Source organism: Hyla sarda, chromosome 1 (genome assembly GCF_029499605.1).
Source record: "Hyla sarda isolate aHylSar1 chromosome 1, aHylSar1.hap1, whole genome shotgun sequence".
Taxonomy (NCBI): domain Eukaryota; kingdom Metazoa; phylum Chordata; class Amphibia; order Anura; family Hylidae; genus Hyla; species Hyla sarda.
In genome coordinates, this window is record NC_079189.1 from 363,417,067 (window position 1) to 363,430,066 (window position 13,000).

Here is a 13,000-nt window from a genome sequence, read left to right on the forward strand (position 1 = left end):
TTGGCGCTTCCGTGTTTGTGATGTCATGCCACGCCCCCCTCCATTCATGTCTATGGAAGGGGACGTAGTGGCTAGTACGCAGTCATCTCGCCTCCTCCCATAGACATGAATGGAGGGGGTGTGGTGGCTGTAGTCGTCAGTCATCCAGCACGGAGAAGAGTTTGTTCCTGGGGTTCCACAGCGGAGATAGGGATAAGATGTTTTCCAGAGGAGTACCCCTTTAATGATACTATTAAAACCATCCATCTCACACAGTATAAAGGGAGAGAAGTCATGGTATGTAAGAAATACTGATACAAGTCCAGTATCATGTTAAAAAATTGATTGTGGATAGAAATGTTATTTGTTTGCAGTGAAGTTGCAAGATAGACCAACGGTAATTGGAGCGCACTCCGTATGTACTGTATACAGCTCCTATTGAGTTTACTCCATTGGATGAGGGCTATTATTCCTAGTGCCTCCCATTCTCTTTGAATGCACTCTTAAAGGGGCTCAGCGTTTGGAACAAACTGTCCAAAGTCAAGCCCCCTCCCATAGACTTGCATTGAGGAGCCGGGGCGTGACATCATGAGGGGGCGGTGCTATGATGTCACGAGCTCCTGGCTCCGGCTCCAGTGTTCGGAACAGTTTGTTCCAAATGCTGAGCAGCGGAGTACTCCTTTAATGAAAAGACCAATTAAACAGATAGAGAAGCAATGGCATGTCCAGTTCCTGGTATTCCAAAGCTTAATTTGGTGTGTAGTTGGTTAATATTCAGGGCCTGAAGTCTAATTTTCATTTGTTACCTATACCAAGGTGGAAGTAACGTGTTTGTATGAGCCTGTTACTCTTAAAAAGGACACGCACTGATGGACTACTTTATTATAGTAGCTATTGACAACATGGGTACTAATATAACTGAATGTTCATACCAATTTTTGCATTTCAGGGTTGCAAAAGCAATGAAAGTTCCTGTGTATGAAACTCCAACTGGCTGGAAATATTTTGCAAACCTAATGGATTCTGGGCGCTGTTCATTGTGTGGAGAAGAAAGTTTTGGGACAGGTAACCTATCTGCCTATATTATTATTTAGATGTCCAAGTTTTCTGTAGGCAAGGGCTTTGCAACCATAGGGTTATTCCTGTCATTCAGTCACTCCCGATCTATAACGCGGGGCCACGGCGGGCCAGTGGCTTATAGTGCTTATAGTGAAAGCATGCCGGTTAGCTCAGGGAGCTGTTCGGGCCTCTCTCCCCCTGCCTTTCCTGGGGGTGTATCGGGGTATATACGCGCACACACGTACCCTCATTTTACCATGGATATTTGGGTAAAAAACTTTTTTTACCCAAATATCCTTGGTAAAATGAGGGTGCGTGTTATAGGCCGGTGCGTGGTATACCCCGATAATTACGGTATTCACAATTACGAATATTCGCTTTTTTAAAATTTTTTTAACCCCTTAAGGACTCAGGGTTTTTCCGTTTTTGCACTTTCGTTTTTTCCTCCTTACCTTTTAAATATCATAACCCTTTCAATTTTCCACCTAAAAATCCATATTATGGCTTATTTTTTGCGTCGCCAATTCTACTTTGCAGTGACATTAGTCATTTTACCCAAAAATGCACGGCGAAACGGAAAAAAAAATCATTGTGCGACAAAATCGAAAAAAAAACGCCATTTTGTAACTTTTGGGGGCTTCCGTTTCTACGCAGTGCATATTTCGGTAAAAATTACACCTTATCATTATTCTGTAGGTCCATACGGTTAAAATGATACCCTACTTATATAGGTTTGATTTTGTCGCACTTCTGGAAAAAATCATAACAACATGCAGGAAAATTTTTACGTTTAAAAATGTCATCTTCTGACCCCTATAACTTTTTTAATTTTCCACGTACAGGGCGGTATGAGGACTCATTTTTTGCGCCGTGATCTGAAGTTTTTATTGGTATGATTTTTGTTTTGATGTTACTTTTTGATCACTTTTTATTCATTTTTTAATGTTATAAAAAGTTACCAAAATATGCTTTTTGGGACTTTGGAATTTCTTTGCGCGTACGCCATTGACCGTACGGCTTAATTAATGATATATTTTTATAGTTCGGACATTTACGCACGCGGCAATACCACATATGTTTATTTTTATTTTTTTTTACACTGTTTTATTTTTTTTATGGGAAAAGGGGGGTGATTCAAACTTTTATTAGGGAAGGGGTTAAATGACCTTTATTAACACTTTTTTTTTACTTTTTTTTTGCAGTGTTATAGGTCCCATAGGGACCTATAACACTGCACACACTGATCTCTCATCCTGATCACAGGCGTGTATTAACACGCCTGTGATCAGCATTATCGGCGCTTGACTGCTCCTGCCTGGATCTCAGACACGGAGCAGTCATTCGTCGATCGGACACCGAGGAGGCAGGTAAGAGCCCTCCCGGTGTCCAATCAGCTGTTCGGGACGCCGCGATTTCACCGCGGCGGTCCCGAACAGCCCGACTGAGCAGCCGGGATACTTTCAGTTTCACTTTAGAAGCGGCGGTCAGCTTTGACCGCCGCTTCTAAAGGGTTAATACCGCACATCGCCGCGATCGGCGATGTGTGGTATTAGCCGCGGGTCCCGGCCGTTGATTAGCGCCGGGACCCACGCGATATGATGCGGGATCGCGGCGCGATCCTGCTTCATATCGCGGGAGCCGGCGCAGGACGTAAATATACGTCCTGCGTCGTTAAGGGGTTAAACAGTACACATCACAGTGATCACTGATAATCCCTCTCTGTTTCCAGCTTGTGTTTGGTCCAAAGAAGGCTCTAATACTACTGTGTGAGACTGGCACGCGAATATTCGCAAAGCTTGTGGGCCAATGAGAATTATACAGATACAGCTGTCAGAGGTTAGCACTATAGGAAAGTATCCCACCCCTTCACTATATAAGATTCCTCCCAGCAGCAACTCCCTGCAGTTTCTTGTGGTGGATAATGTGACAGGCTAGAATACTGTCCGTGGACTCCTGTGTATGACCGTGAGCATTGGAGGGGTGCTCACGTCATACACGGCTGGACCCGCTGGTAATGGCCGACATCAGCGATCATGCGGATGTCCGCCATTAACCCCTCAGATGTCGTGATCAGTACAGATCATGACATATGCGGCAGTGTGCATGTTAAATTAGATGATCGGATCACCCGCATCGCTGCCACGGTGATCCGATCATCTGCAATGGTGGACGGAGGTCCCCTCACTGGCCTCCGTCCGTCTCCTGGTGTCTCCTGCTCTGGTCTGAGATCGAGCAGACCAGAGCAGAAAATGACTGATAATACTGATCAGGGCTATGCTCTATGTATAGCACTGAACAGTATTAGCCATCAAATGATTGCTATAGATGAAAAGTGTTAAAAAAAAAAGTAGAAAAATGTAAAAATAAAAAGTACTAAAAAAGTGAAAAATCCCCTCCCCCAATAAAACTGTAAATTGTCAGTTTTTCCCATTTTAGCCACAAAAAACGTAATTTTTTTTATAAACATATTTGGTATTGATGCGTGCATAAATGACCGAACTATCAAAATATAATGTTAATGATCCCGTACAGTGAACTACATAAACGTAAAAAATAAAAAATTCTAAAAATGCTGCTTTTTAGTCACATTTTATTCCCAAAAAAATTATAAAAAATTATCTAAAAGTTTTAAATATGCAAATGTGGTATCGATAAAAAGTGCAGATGACGCACAAAAAATTAGCCCCATACCGCCCTATATACGGAAAAATGAAAAAACTATGGGTGGTCAAAATAGGGCAGTTTTAGATTACTGATTTTGTACAAAAACTTTTAGATTTTTTTTAACGGGAAAAAAAAATAAAAGTATCTAGACATGGGTATCATTTTAATCGTATTGCAGGGATACAGATGTGGAGGATGGGAATCCTGGCAGGGGTTCCCTTGTTCTTCCAGCAAAAACAGACTACGGCACTGTGAGCGCTACACTGGCGGCGTGATGACAGGGGAGTCAGGAGTAGCTTGTATCCAACTTTTTATTAATATCATAAAAAGATGTACTACATGAGGACTACGCGTTTCGGAGGGGCTCCCTCCTTCCTCAGGTCCAAGTTACAGTGTTCGGATACAGTATTTCATATATACAAAGAACCATGAATACATTATTACATTAAACTTTTGAATTTTGGCGTGTCTGAACGCTATTGGAGGCTGAGTGTGAAGTCATCCTCCAGGGTAAGTGTATGGTATAGGGAAGTAATGGGCTAGTGCATTAACTCTGTGATTTTTTGCATGTTGAAACCAGTAGGCCTATTGTGGTCCATGGGGATCTCACGGTGTGAAAAACTGTAAGATAAGCAGGAGGGTCTTGGCAGTACAGTGGATGGGAGACCTTGGTGGTGGTTTGAGTGGTTTTAGTTTTAGCAAGCAAAAAATCACAGAGTTAATGCACTAGCCCATTAGCACCCTATACCATACACTCACCCTGGAGCCTGACTAAAATATTCACATATGCGCATATGCGCTTAAATTTCGCATTTGCGCATAGAAAAAAATAAGCAAATATAATGAATATGCGAATTTCACGAATATATGACGAATATTCGTCCATATATTCGCGAAATATCACGAATTCAAATATGGCCTATGCCGCTCATCACTAATCACAACATAGACACAGAGAAAAGCACACACTGGCCCTGATTTACTACTGTAAACCCGACCTGTTTTGTCCGGTCGTGCAACAGAATTTGGCGCATTGCGCAGCAAATTGTGTCTGCACCAGAATTTGCGCCAAAAAATGTACTCAGAATACTTAATACCATTTTACTCAGGAAACCCGAAAAAGGGGCATGGCCGCCAGGTAAAGGGGGTATAGCTGCTGAAAAGGGATGTATCCCTGACATTTTCACACAAAAAAAACAAAACAACATATTTACTAAGGTTTCCCCCAAAAATTTGATGGATTTGAGCTGAGGAAAACCCCACAGTTTAGAGCAGTTGTAAAAAAAATTTAGGATAAAGTGCAAATCGTAGTGAAACATTAGAAAATACCGTGGAAAAATACTTGTAGAGAATTAGCTCTGAATCTTCCTCTCTCTGTTTACAACTGCATGTGCAGAGAGAAGAAAGATCAGAGCTCAGATAGTAAAGTGAATGAGGGCATGCAGTAAGGCAGGAGTATGCCCTGCTGTGCTATGAGCACTGTGCTGGATCCTGCCTGTCTGATTGACAGGCAGGGAGCAGTGCTGAGCTGGTCTGTGTCCCGGCTGCAGTCTTAGATTTAGGACTCCAGCATGAGTCTAAAAAGGGACTGCGGCCAGGACTGGTAGGGAAACCCCTAATGGTCATTTTTTCAAAGTGGAAAATTTTAATAACAGGCAATTGGAAAGTTATTCTGCATACATTAATCTATAATATATAAAAAGTTTTTTTGATGAAAGGTACCCTTTAACCCCTTAAGGACCAGGCCATTTTACACCTTAGGACCAGAGCGTTTTTTGAACATCTGACCACTGTCACTTTAAACATTAATAACTCTGGAATGCTTTTAGTTATCATTCTGATTCCGAGATTGTTTTTTTGTGACATATTTTATTTTAACATGGTGGTAAATTTTTGTGGTAACTTGCATCCTTTCTTGGTGAAAAATCCCAAAATGTTATGAAAAAATTGAAAATTTAGCATTTTTCTAACTTTGAAGCTCTCTGCTTGTAAGAAAAATGGATATTCCAAATACATTTTTTATTGATTCACATATACAATATGTCTACTTTATGTTTGCATCATAAAATTGACAAGTTTTTACTTTTGGAAGACATCAGAGGGCTTCAAAGTTCAGCAGCAATTTTCCAATTTTTCACAAAATTTTCAAACTCACTATTTTCCAGGGACCAGTTCAGGTTTGAAGTGGATTTGAAGGGTCTTCATATTAGAAATACCCCATAAATGACCCCATTATAAATACTGCATCCCCCAAAGTATTCAAAATGAAATTCAGTCAGCGTTTTAACCCTTTTGGTGTTTCACAGAAATAGCAGCAAAGTGAAGGAGAAAATTCACAATCTTCATTTTTTACACTTGCATGTTCTTGTAGACCCAATTTTTTTATTTTTACAAGCGGTAAAAGGAGAAAATTTATACTTGTTTTTGTAGCCCAATTTCTCTCAAGTAAGCACATACCTCATACGTCTATATAAATTGTTCGGCGGGTGCAGTAGAGGGCTCAGAAGCGAAGTAGCGACAAGGGGATTTAGAGAGTACGTTTTTCTGTTTTTGGGGGGCATGTTGCATTTAGGAAGCCCCTATGGTGCCAGAACAGCAAACCCCCCCACATGGAATACTATTTTGGAAACTAGACCCCTTGAGTAACGTAACAAGGAATAAAGTGAGCCTTAATACCCCACAGGGGTTTCACGACTTTTGCATGTGTAAAAAAAAATAATTTTTTCACTAAAATGTGTGTTTCCCCCCAAATTTCACATTTTTGCAAGAGGTAATAGCAGAAAATACCCCCCCAAAATTTGTAACTCCATCTCTTCTGAGTATGGAGGTACCCCATAAGTGGACCTGAAGTGCACTGCTGGCGAACTACAATGCTCAGAAGAGAAGAAGTCATATTTGGCTTTTTGAGAGCAGATTTTGGTCGGGGGGCATGTCGCATTTAGGAAGCCCCTATGGTGCCAGAACAGCAAAAAAAAAAAAACACACGGCATACCATTTTGGAAACTAGACCCCTTGAGGAACATACCAAGGAATAAAGTGAGCCTTAATACCCCACAGGGGTTTCACGACTTTTGCATATGTAAAAAAAAAAAAAAAATTTCACTAAAATTTGTGTTTCCCCCCAAATTTCACATTTTTGCAAGGGTTAATAGCAGAAAATACCCACCAAAATTTTTAACCCCATTTTTTCTGAGTATGGAAATACCACATGTGTGGACGTTAAGTGCCCTGCGGTCGAACTACAATGCTCAGAAGAGGAGGAGCGCCATTGAGCTTTTGAAGAGTGAATATGTTTGGAATGGTAGTCAGGGGCCATGTGCGTTTACAAAGCCCCCCGTGGTGCCAGAACAGTGGACCCCCCACATGTGACCCCATTTTGGTAACTACACCCCTCACAGAATTTAATAAGGGGTGCAGTGAGTATTTACACCCTACTGGCATTTGACAGATCTTTGGAAAATAAAATTTTTCATTTTCACGGACCACTGTTCCAAAAATCTGTCAGACACCTGTGGGGTGTAAATGCTCACTGTACCCCTTATTACATTACCTGAGGGGTGTAGTTTCCAAAATGGGGTCACATGTTGGGGGGTCCATTGTTATGGCACTATGGGGGCTTTGTAAACACATGTGGCCTTCAATTCCGGACACATTTTCTCTTCAAAATCTCAATGGCTCTCCCTTTCTTCTGAGCATTGTAGTTCGCCCGCCGAGCACTTTACATCCACATTTGGGGTATTTTCTTATTCAGAAGAAATGGGGTTACACATTTTGGGGGGCTTTTTTCCTATTTTCCCTTGTGAAAATTAAAAATTTAGGGTAACACCAGCATTTTAGTGAAAAAAAATTACTTTTTTCATTTTCCCATCCAACTTTAACAAAAATTTGTCAAACACCTGTGGGGTGTTAAGGCTCACTATACCCCGAGTTACATTCCGTGAGGGGTGTAGTTTCCAAAATGGGGTCACATGTCTGTATTTCTTTTTTTGCGTTTATGTCAGAACCGCTGTAAAATTAGCCACCCCTGTGCAAATCACCAATTTAGGCCTCAAATGTACATAGTGCGCTCTCACTCCTGAGCCTTGTTGTGCACCCGCAGATCATTTTACGCCCACATCTGGGGTATTTCTGAACTGAGGAGAAATTGCGTTACAAATTTTTTTCTTTTTACCTTTTGTGAAAATAAAAAGTAAAGGGCAACACCAGCATGTTAGTGTAAAAAAAATTTCTTTTACACTAACAGGCTGGTGTAGACCCCAACTTTTCCTTTTCACAAGGGGTAAAAGGAGAAAAGCCCCCCAAAATTTGTAGTGTAATTTCTCCCGAGTACGGAGATACCCCATATGTGGCCCTAAACTGTTTCCTTGAAATACGACAGGGCTCCGAAGTGAGGGAGCACCATGCGCATTTGAGGACTAAATTAGGGATTGTATAGGGGTGGACATAGGGGTATTCTACGCCAGTGATTTCCAAACAGGGTGCCTCCAGCTGTTGCTAAACTCCCAACATGCCTGGACAGTCAGTGGCTGTCCAAAAATGCTGGGAGTTGTTGTTTTGCAACAGCTGGAGGCTCTGTTTTGGAAACACTGCCGTACAATACGTTTTAAATTTTTATTGGGGGGGGGGGGTCAGTGTAAGGGGATGTATATGTAGTGTTTTACCCTTTATTATGTGTTAGTGTAGTGTAGTGTTTTTAGGGTACATTCACACTGGCGGAGGGTTACAGTGAGTTCCCTGCTAGGAGTTTGCGCTGCGGCGAAAAATTTGCCACAGCTCATACTTGAAGCAGAAAACTTACTGTAAGCCTGCCCGTGTGAATGTACCCTGTGCGTTCACATGGGGGGGGGGGGGGGCAAACCTCCAGCTGTTTCAAAACTACAACTCCCAGCATGTACTGACAGACCATGGAGGCTGGGAGTTGTACTTTTGCAACAGCTGGAGGCACACTGGTTGGAAAACCTTCAATTGGGTTCTGTTATCTAACTCAATATTTTCCAACCAGTGTGCCTCCATCTGTTGCAAAACTACAACTCCCAGCATGTACTGATCACCGAAGGGCATGCTGGGAGATGTAGTTATGCAATAGCTGGAGGGATCGCAACTACAACTCCCAGCATGCTGGGATTTGCAGTTTTGCAACATCTGGAGAGTTACAGTATAGAGACCACTGCAAACTGTGGCCCTCCAGATGCTGCAAAACTACAAATCCCAGCATGCCCAGACAGCAAACAGTTGTGTGGGCATGCTAGGAGTTGTAGTTTTGCAAGATCTGAAGTTCAGAGACTACCATATAGTGGTCTCAAACTGTAGCCCTCCAGCTGTTGCAAAACTACAACTCCCAGCATGCCCAAATAGCTGTCTGGGCATGCTGGGAGTTGTAGTTTTGCAACATCTGGAGTGCTACAGTATAGAGACCACTATATAGTGGTCTCGGACTGCAGCCCTCCAGATGTTGCTAGGCAACTTACCGGCCTGCTGTATGACATCGCCGCCTGCCGATCTCCGACGCCGATCGTCGCCCGCAGCCTCCGCAGATCGGTAAGTGGACTCTGGCGCCGGTCCTCTGTCGTTTCCCCATTCTGCCCCGCCTATTGTGGGTGGGCAGAACGGGGAAAACGAAAGTTAACCCCCCACCCCCGATCTGCTATTGGTGGTCATGTCTAGACCACCAATAGCAGGGATAGGAGGGGTGGCACCCCTGCCACCTCACTCCTATCTCCTCAGAGGGATTGTGGGTGTCTTAGACACCCACGATCCCCCTTATATTCCGGGTCACCGGGTCACCATAGACCCGTAATGACCCGGAATCGTGCAAATCGCAAGTGTGAATTCACTTGCGATTTGCACCGATCGCCGACATAGGGGGGTCTGATAGATACCAGCAGTCACCCCGGTCCGGTCCCCGCCCGGCACGTGGCGGGGACCGAAATTCCCACGGACGTATGAGTACGTGCCTGGTCATTAAGACCCAGGGTGCAGGGACGTACTCATACGTGCCTGGTCCTTAAGAGGTTAAAGGACTACTCCACAGTATGGGGATAAGAGTCTGAATGCAGAAGGTCCCATTTCAGTCAGTGACTGGCTGAGCAGGCCATCACTCCCATTCATGTCCGAGGGTGGGGGCCAGAGTGCTCCAAGGATGGATGGGTCAGGCACAGTTCAGGAGATCACATGGGGTCCTTGCGGTTGTACCCCCTGCAATCAGACACTTATGCACTTATCTTTTGGTCTTCCCTGGAGTAGCTCTTTAACTGTAAAATAACAGCAGGTGACATGAAAAACACAATATGCAAAGGGATGCAAAGCTACAACACTGAATGGTTGTTTGAAGATACCAGCAATCCTAGAAATAATTGTGAAAACTTTAACCAACATCCCCATTAATAAAAATTGTTTACTTTCATTTGTATGAGGTATGTTTCATGAAGCCGGAATGTATTGTATTATTTTGTGTCATATCTGTCATTTGTATATTTGTGATGATGCCTATAAAATCAGATGTTCAGTGTAGGTCTTTAACAGGACTTCCCTACCAGTGTGCCTTCAGCTGTATGCTTTCCTGGCATGCTGAGAGATGTAGTTTTGCAACAGCTGGAGGCCCACTGGTTGCAAAACACTGGTCTATAACATCTAAGGGTGCCACATTATGGTTGTGTACAACTCTGAGATTGTACAGAGCCATAAGACAGCCATAGCATAAGTGCCTAAATATGTAGAATATTAAAAGTTCACTTTTTTTATTGCTTATCATTAAACATAAACTCTTACATGAAAACAGATCAAAGCTTTCCCTTTAGTGGGAAGCTGACTAAAAGGCCAACATAAACATTTACTGTAAGCATAACCATGTGTTGAATTGGAAACTCGACTGATGACAATAACTTTATTTTACATATTGGCCCTCATTTACTATTGGAATAAAGTATAAATGATGTTGAAAAAAGTATGTAAAAATGCAGTTCACTTTAGTTATTAAAAATGTGCGCCAAACATTATTTTTGTTTTTGGGAGTCGTTACTTTCAGCTATTTATCCAAAATATGGGCCTGGCTTTTCACAATCGGAGTCAGTTATTTCATTTTATGTCATCTTTTGGCATATTTTCCCCCTGTAATTTTTCACTTATAAAAGTGAGGTCAAATAAATGAAAACTCTTTGTTTGGTCATTTGGGTGCACTTTAGCACATTTTCAAAATTCACACCATCCGAAAAGGACATTCATGAATATGAGGGTATACTCAATAAAAAAATGTATATGGGAAAAAATAACTAACTTCCTCTAGTTGAGTTAAATTATAAATATATTTATGTGAATGTTGTGTGTAGTGCATATGTACCTATAGTATGTGACTGAAGCATTAACCCCTTAAGGATGCAGCCCTTTTTCACCTTAAAGGGGTATTCCGCCCCTAGACATCTTATCCCCATCCAAAGGATAGGGGATAAGATGTCAGATCGCCGCGGTCCCGCTGCTGGGAACACCCGGGATCCCCGCTGCTGCACCGCGCTATCATTACTGCACAGAGCGAGTTCGCTCTGTACGTAATGACGGGCAATACAGGGGCCGGAGCATTGTTACGTCACGGCGCCGCCCCTCGTGACATCACGGCCCGTCCCCTTAATGCAAGTCTATGGGAGGGGGCGTGACGACCGCCACGCCCCCTCCCATAGACTTGTATTGAAAGGGGCGTGCCGTGACATCACGAGGGGCGGAGCCGTGACGTAACGATGCTCCGGCCCCTGTATTGCCCGTCATTACGCACAGAGCGAACTCGACCGCGGCGATCTGACATCTTATCCGCTATCCTTTGGATAGGGGATAAGATGTCTAGGGGCGGAATACCCCTTTAAGGACTGAGCCCTTTTTCGCAATTCTGACCACCGTCGCTTTATGAATTAATAACGCGAAAACGCTTTTACCGAATATTCTGAGATTGTTTTTTCGTGACATATTCTACTTTATTTTGGTGGTAAACCTTCGGTGTTACTTGCATCCTTTTTTGGTGAAAAATCCCAAAATTTCATGAAAATTTAGAAAATGTATTTTTCTAACTTTGAAGCTCTCTACTTGTAAGGAAAATGGATATTCACAATAAATTTTATTTTTCTTCACAATTACAATATGTTGGCATCATAAAATGGACATATTTTTGCTTTTTGAAAAAATTTGAGGGCTTCAAAGTAGAGCAGCAATTTTCAAAAAATTCCTGAAAATTGCTAAATCTGAAGGGGCAGATGTTACAGAACTACAACTCCCAGCATGCCTGGGCAGTCTTGGCATGCTGAGAGTTGTAGTTTGGCAACATCTGGAGGGCTACCGTTTGGGCACCACTGTAACAGTGGTCTCCAAACTGTGACCCTCCAGATGTTGCAAAACTACAACTCCCAGCATACCCAGACAGCCTTTGGCTGTCTGGCATGCTGGGAGTTGCAGTTTTGCCTTCCTAGTGGTTGCCACAGTAAAGATCACTTTACTTTCACTTTCAAACCCCCCCCCCCCCCCACTGTAGTTTCCCTACCTGACCCAGGATCCAGCAGTCTCCAGTGACTATCGGGATCTCCAGGCATCTTCTCCTGCAGGTACCGGCCTCCATCTTCTTCCCACGATCCCCTCGACATCCAGGGGAGGGCAGAATGGGGGGTTGCCATGGCAACCCACTGTCCTGCTCTGCCATTGGTCAGAATCAGTTCAGACCAATGGCAGGGGATAGGAGGAGATCACAGCTCTGCGACCTCACTCCTAGCCCTCAAGATGATCGGGGCTGTCCCTGACAGCTCCGATCATCGCTATTTTCAAGGTGATCGGGTCACCAGAGACCAGATCAGCCCGGAATAGCAGAAAATCTCATGTCTGAATTGACATGCGATTTTCTGCGATCGCAGACATGGGGGGGTCTCAGGACCCCCCTGGGCAATGTGCCGGGGTGCCTCCTGAATGGTTTCAGCAGGCATCCCGATCCGGTCCCCAACCGGCTAGCGTCGGGGACCGGAATTCCCATGGGCGTATGCATACGCCCCAGGTCCTTAAGGACTCGGGATGTAGGGCATATGCATACGCCCGGCATCCTGAACAGGTTAAGATGCAATGAAAATATTAACCTCTTAAGGACCCAGGACGTATGAGTACGTCCTGGGTCCCGGTCCTGCGATATAACGCGGGGTCACACGGTGACCCCGCATCATATCGCGGCGGGCCCGGCGTCATAGTGAAGCCGGGACCCACCTCTAATAGCACGCGGCACTGATCGCTGTGCCGCACGCTATTAACCCTTTAGCCGCGCGCTCAAAGCTGAGCCGCG

General features: G+C 43.7%; 1 protein-coding gene across 1 annotated transcript in view; it reads left to right on the plus strand.

Moving 5' to 3' along the window:
• The window catches only part of PGM5 (phosphoglucomutase 5), a 189,970-nt gene that overhangs the window by 105,925 nt on the left and 71,045 nt on the right, over positions 1-13,000 (plus strand). Inside the window, exon 7 of the mRNA XM_056523045.1 lies at positions 929-1,044. Coding sequence (XP_056379020.1) covers positions 929-1,044 — 116 coding nt within the window. The remainder of the gene's footprint in view (positions 1-928; positions 1,045-13,000) is intronic.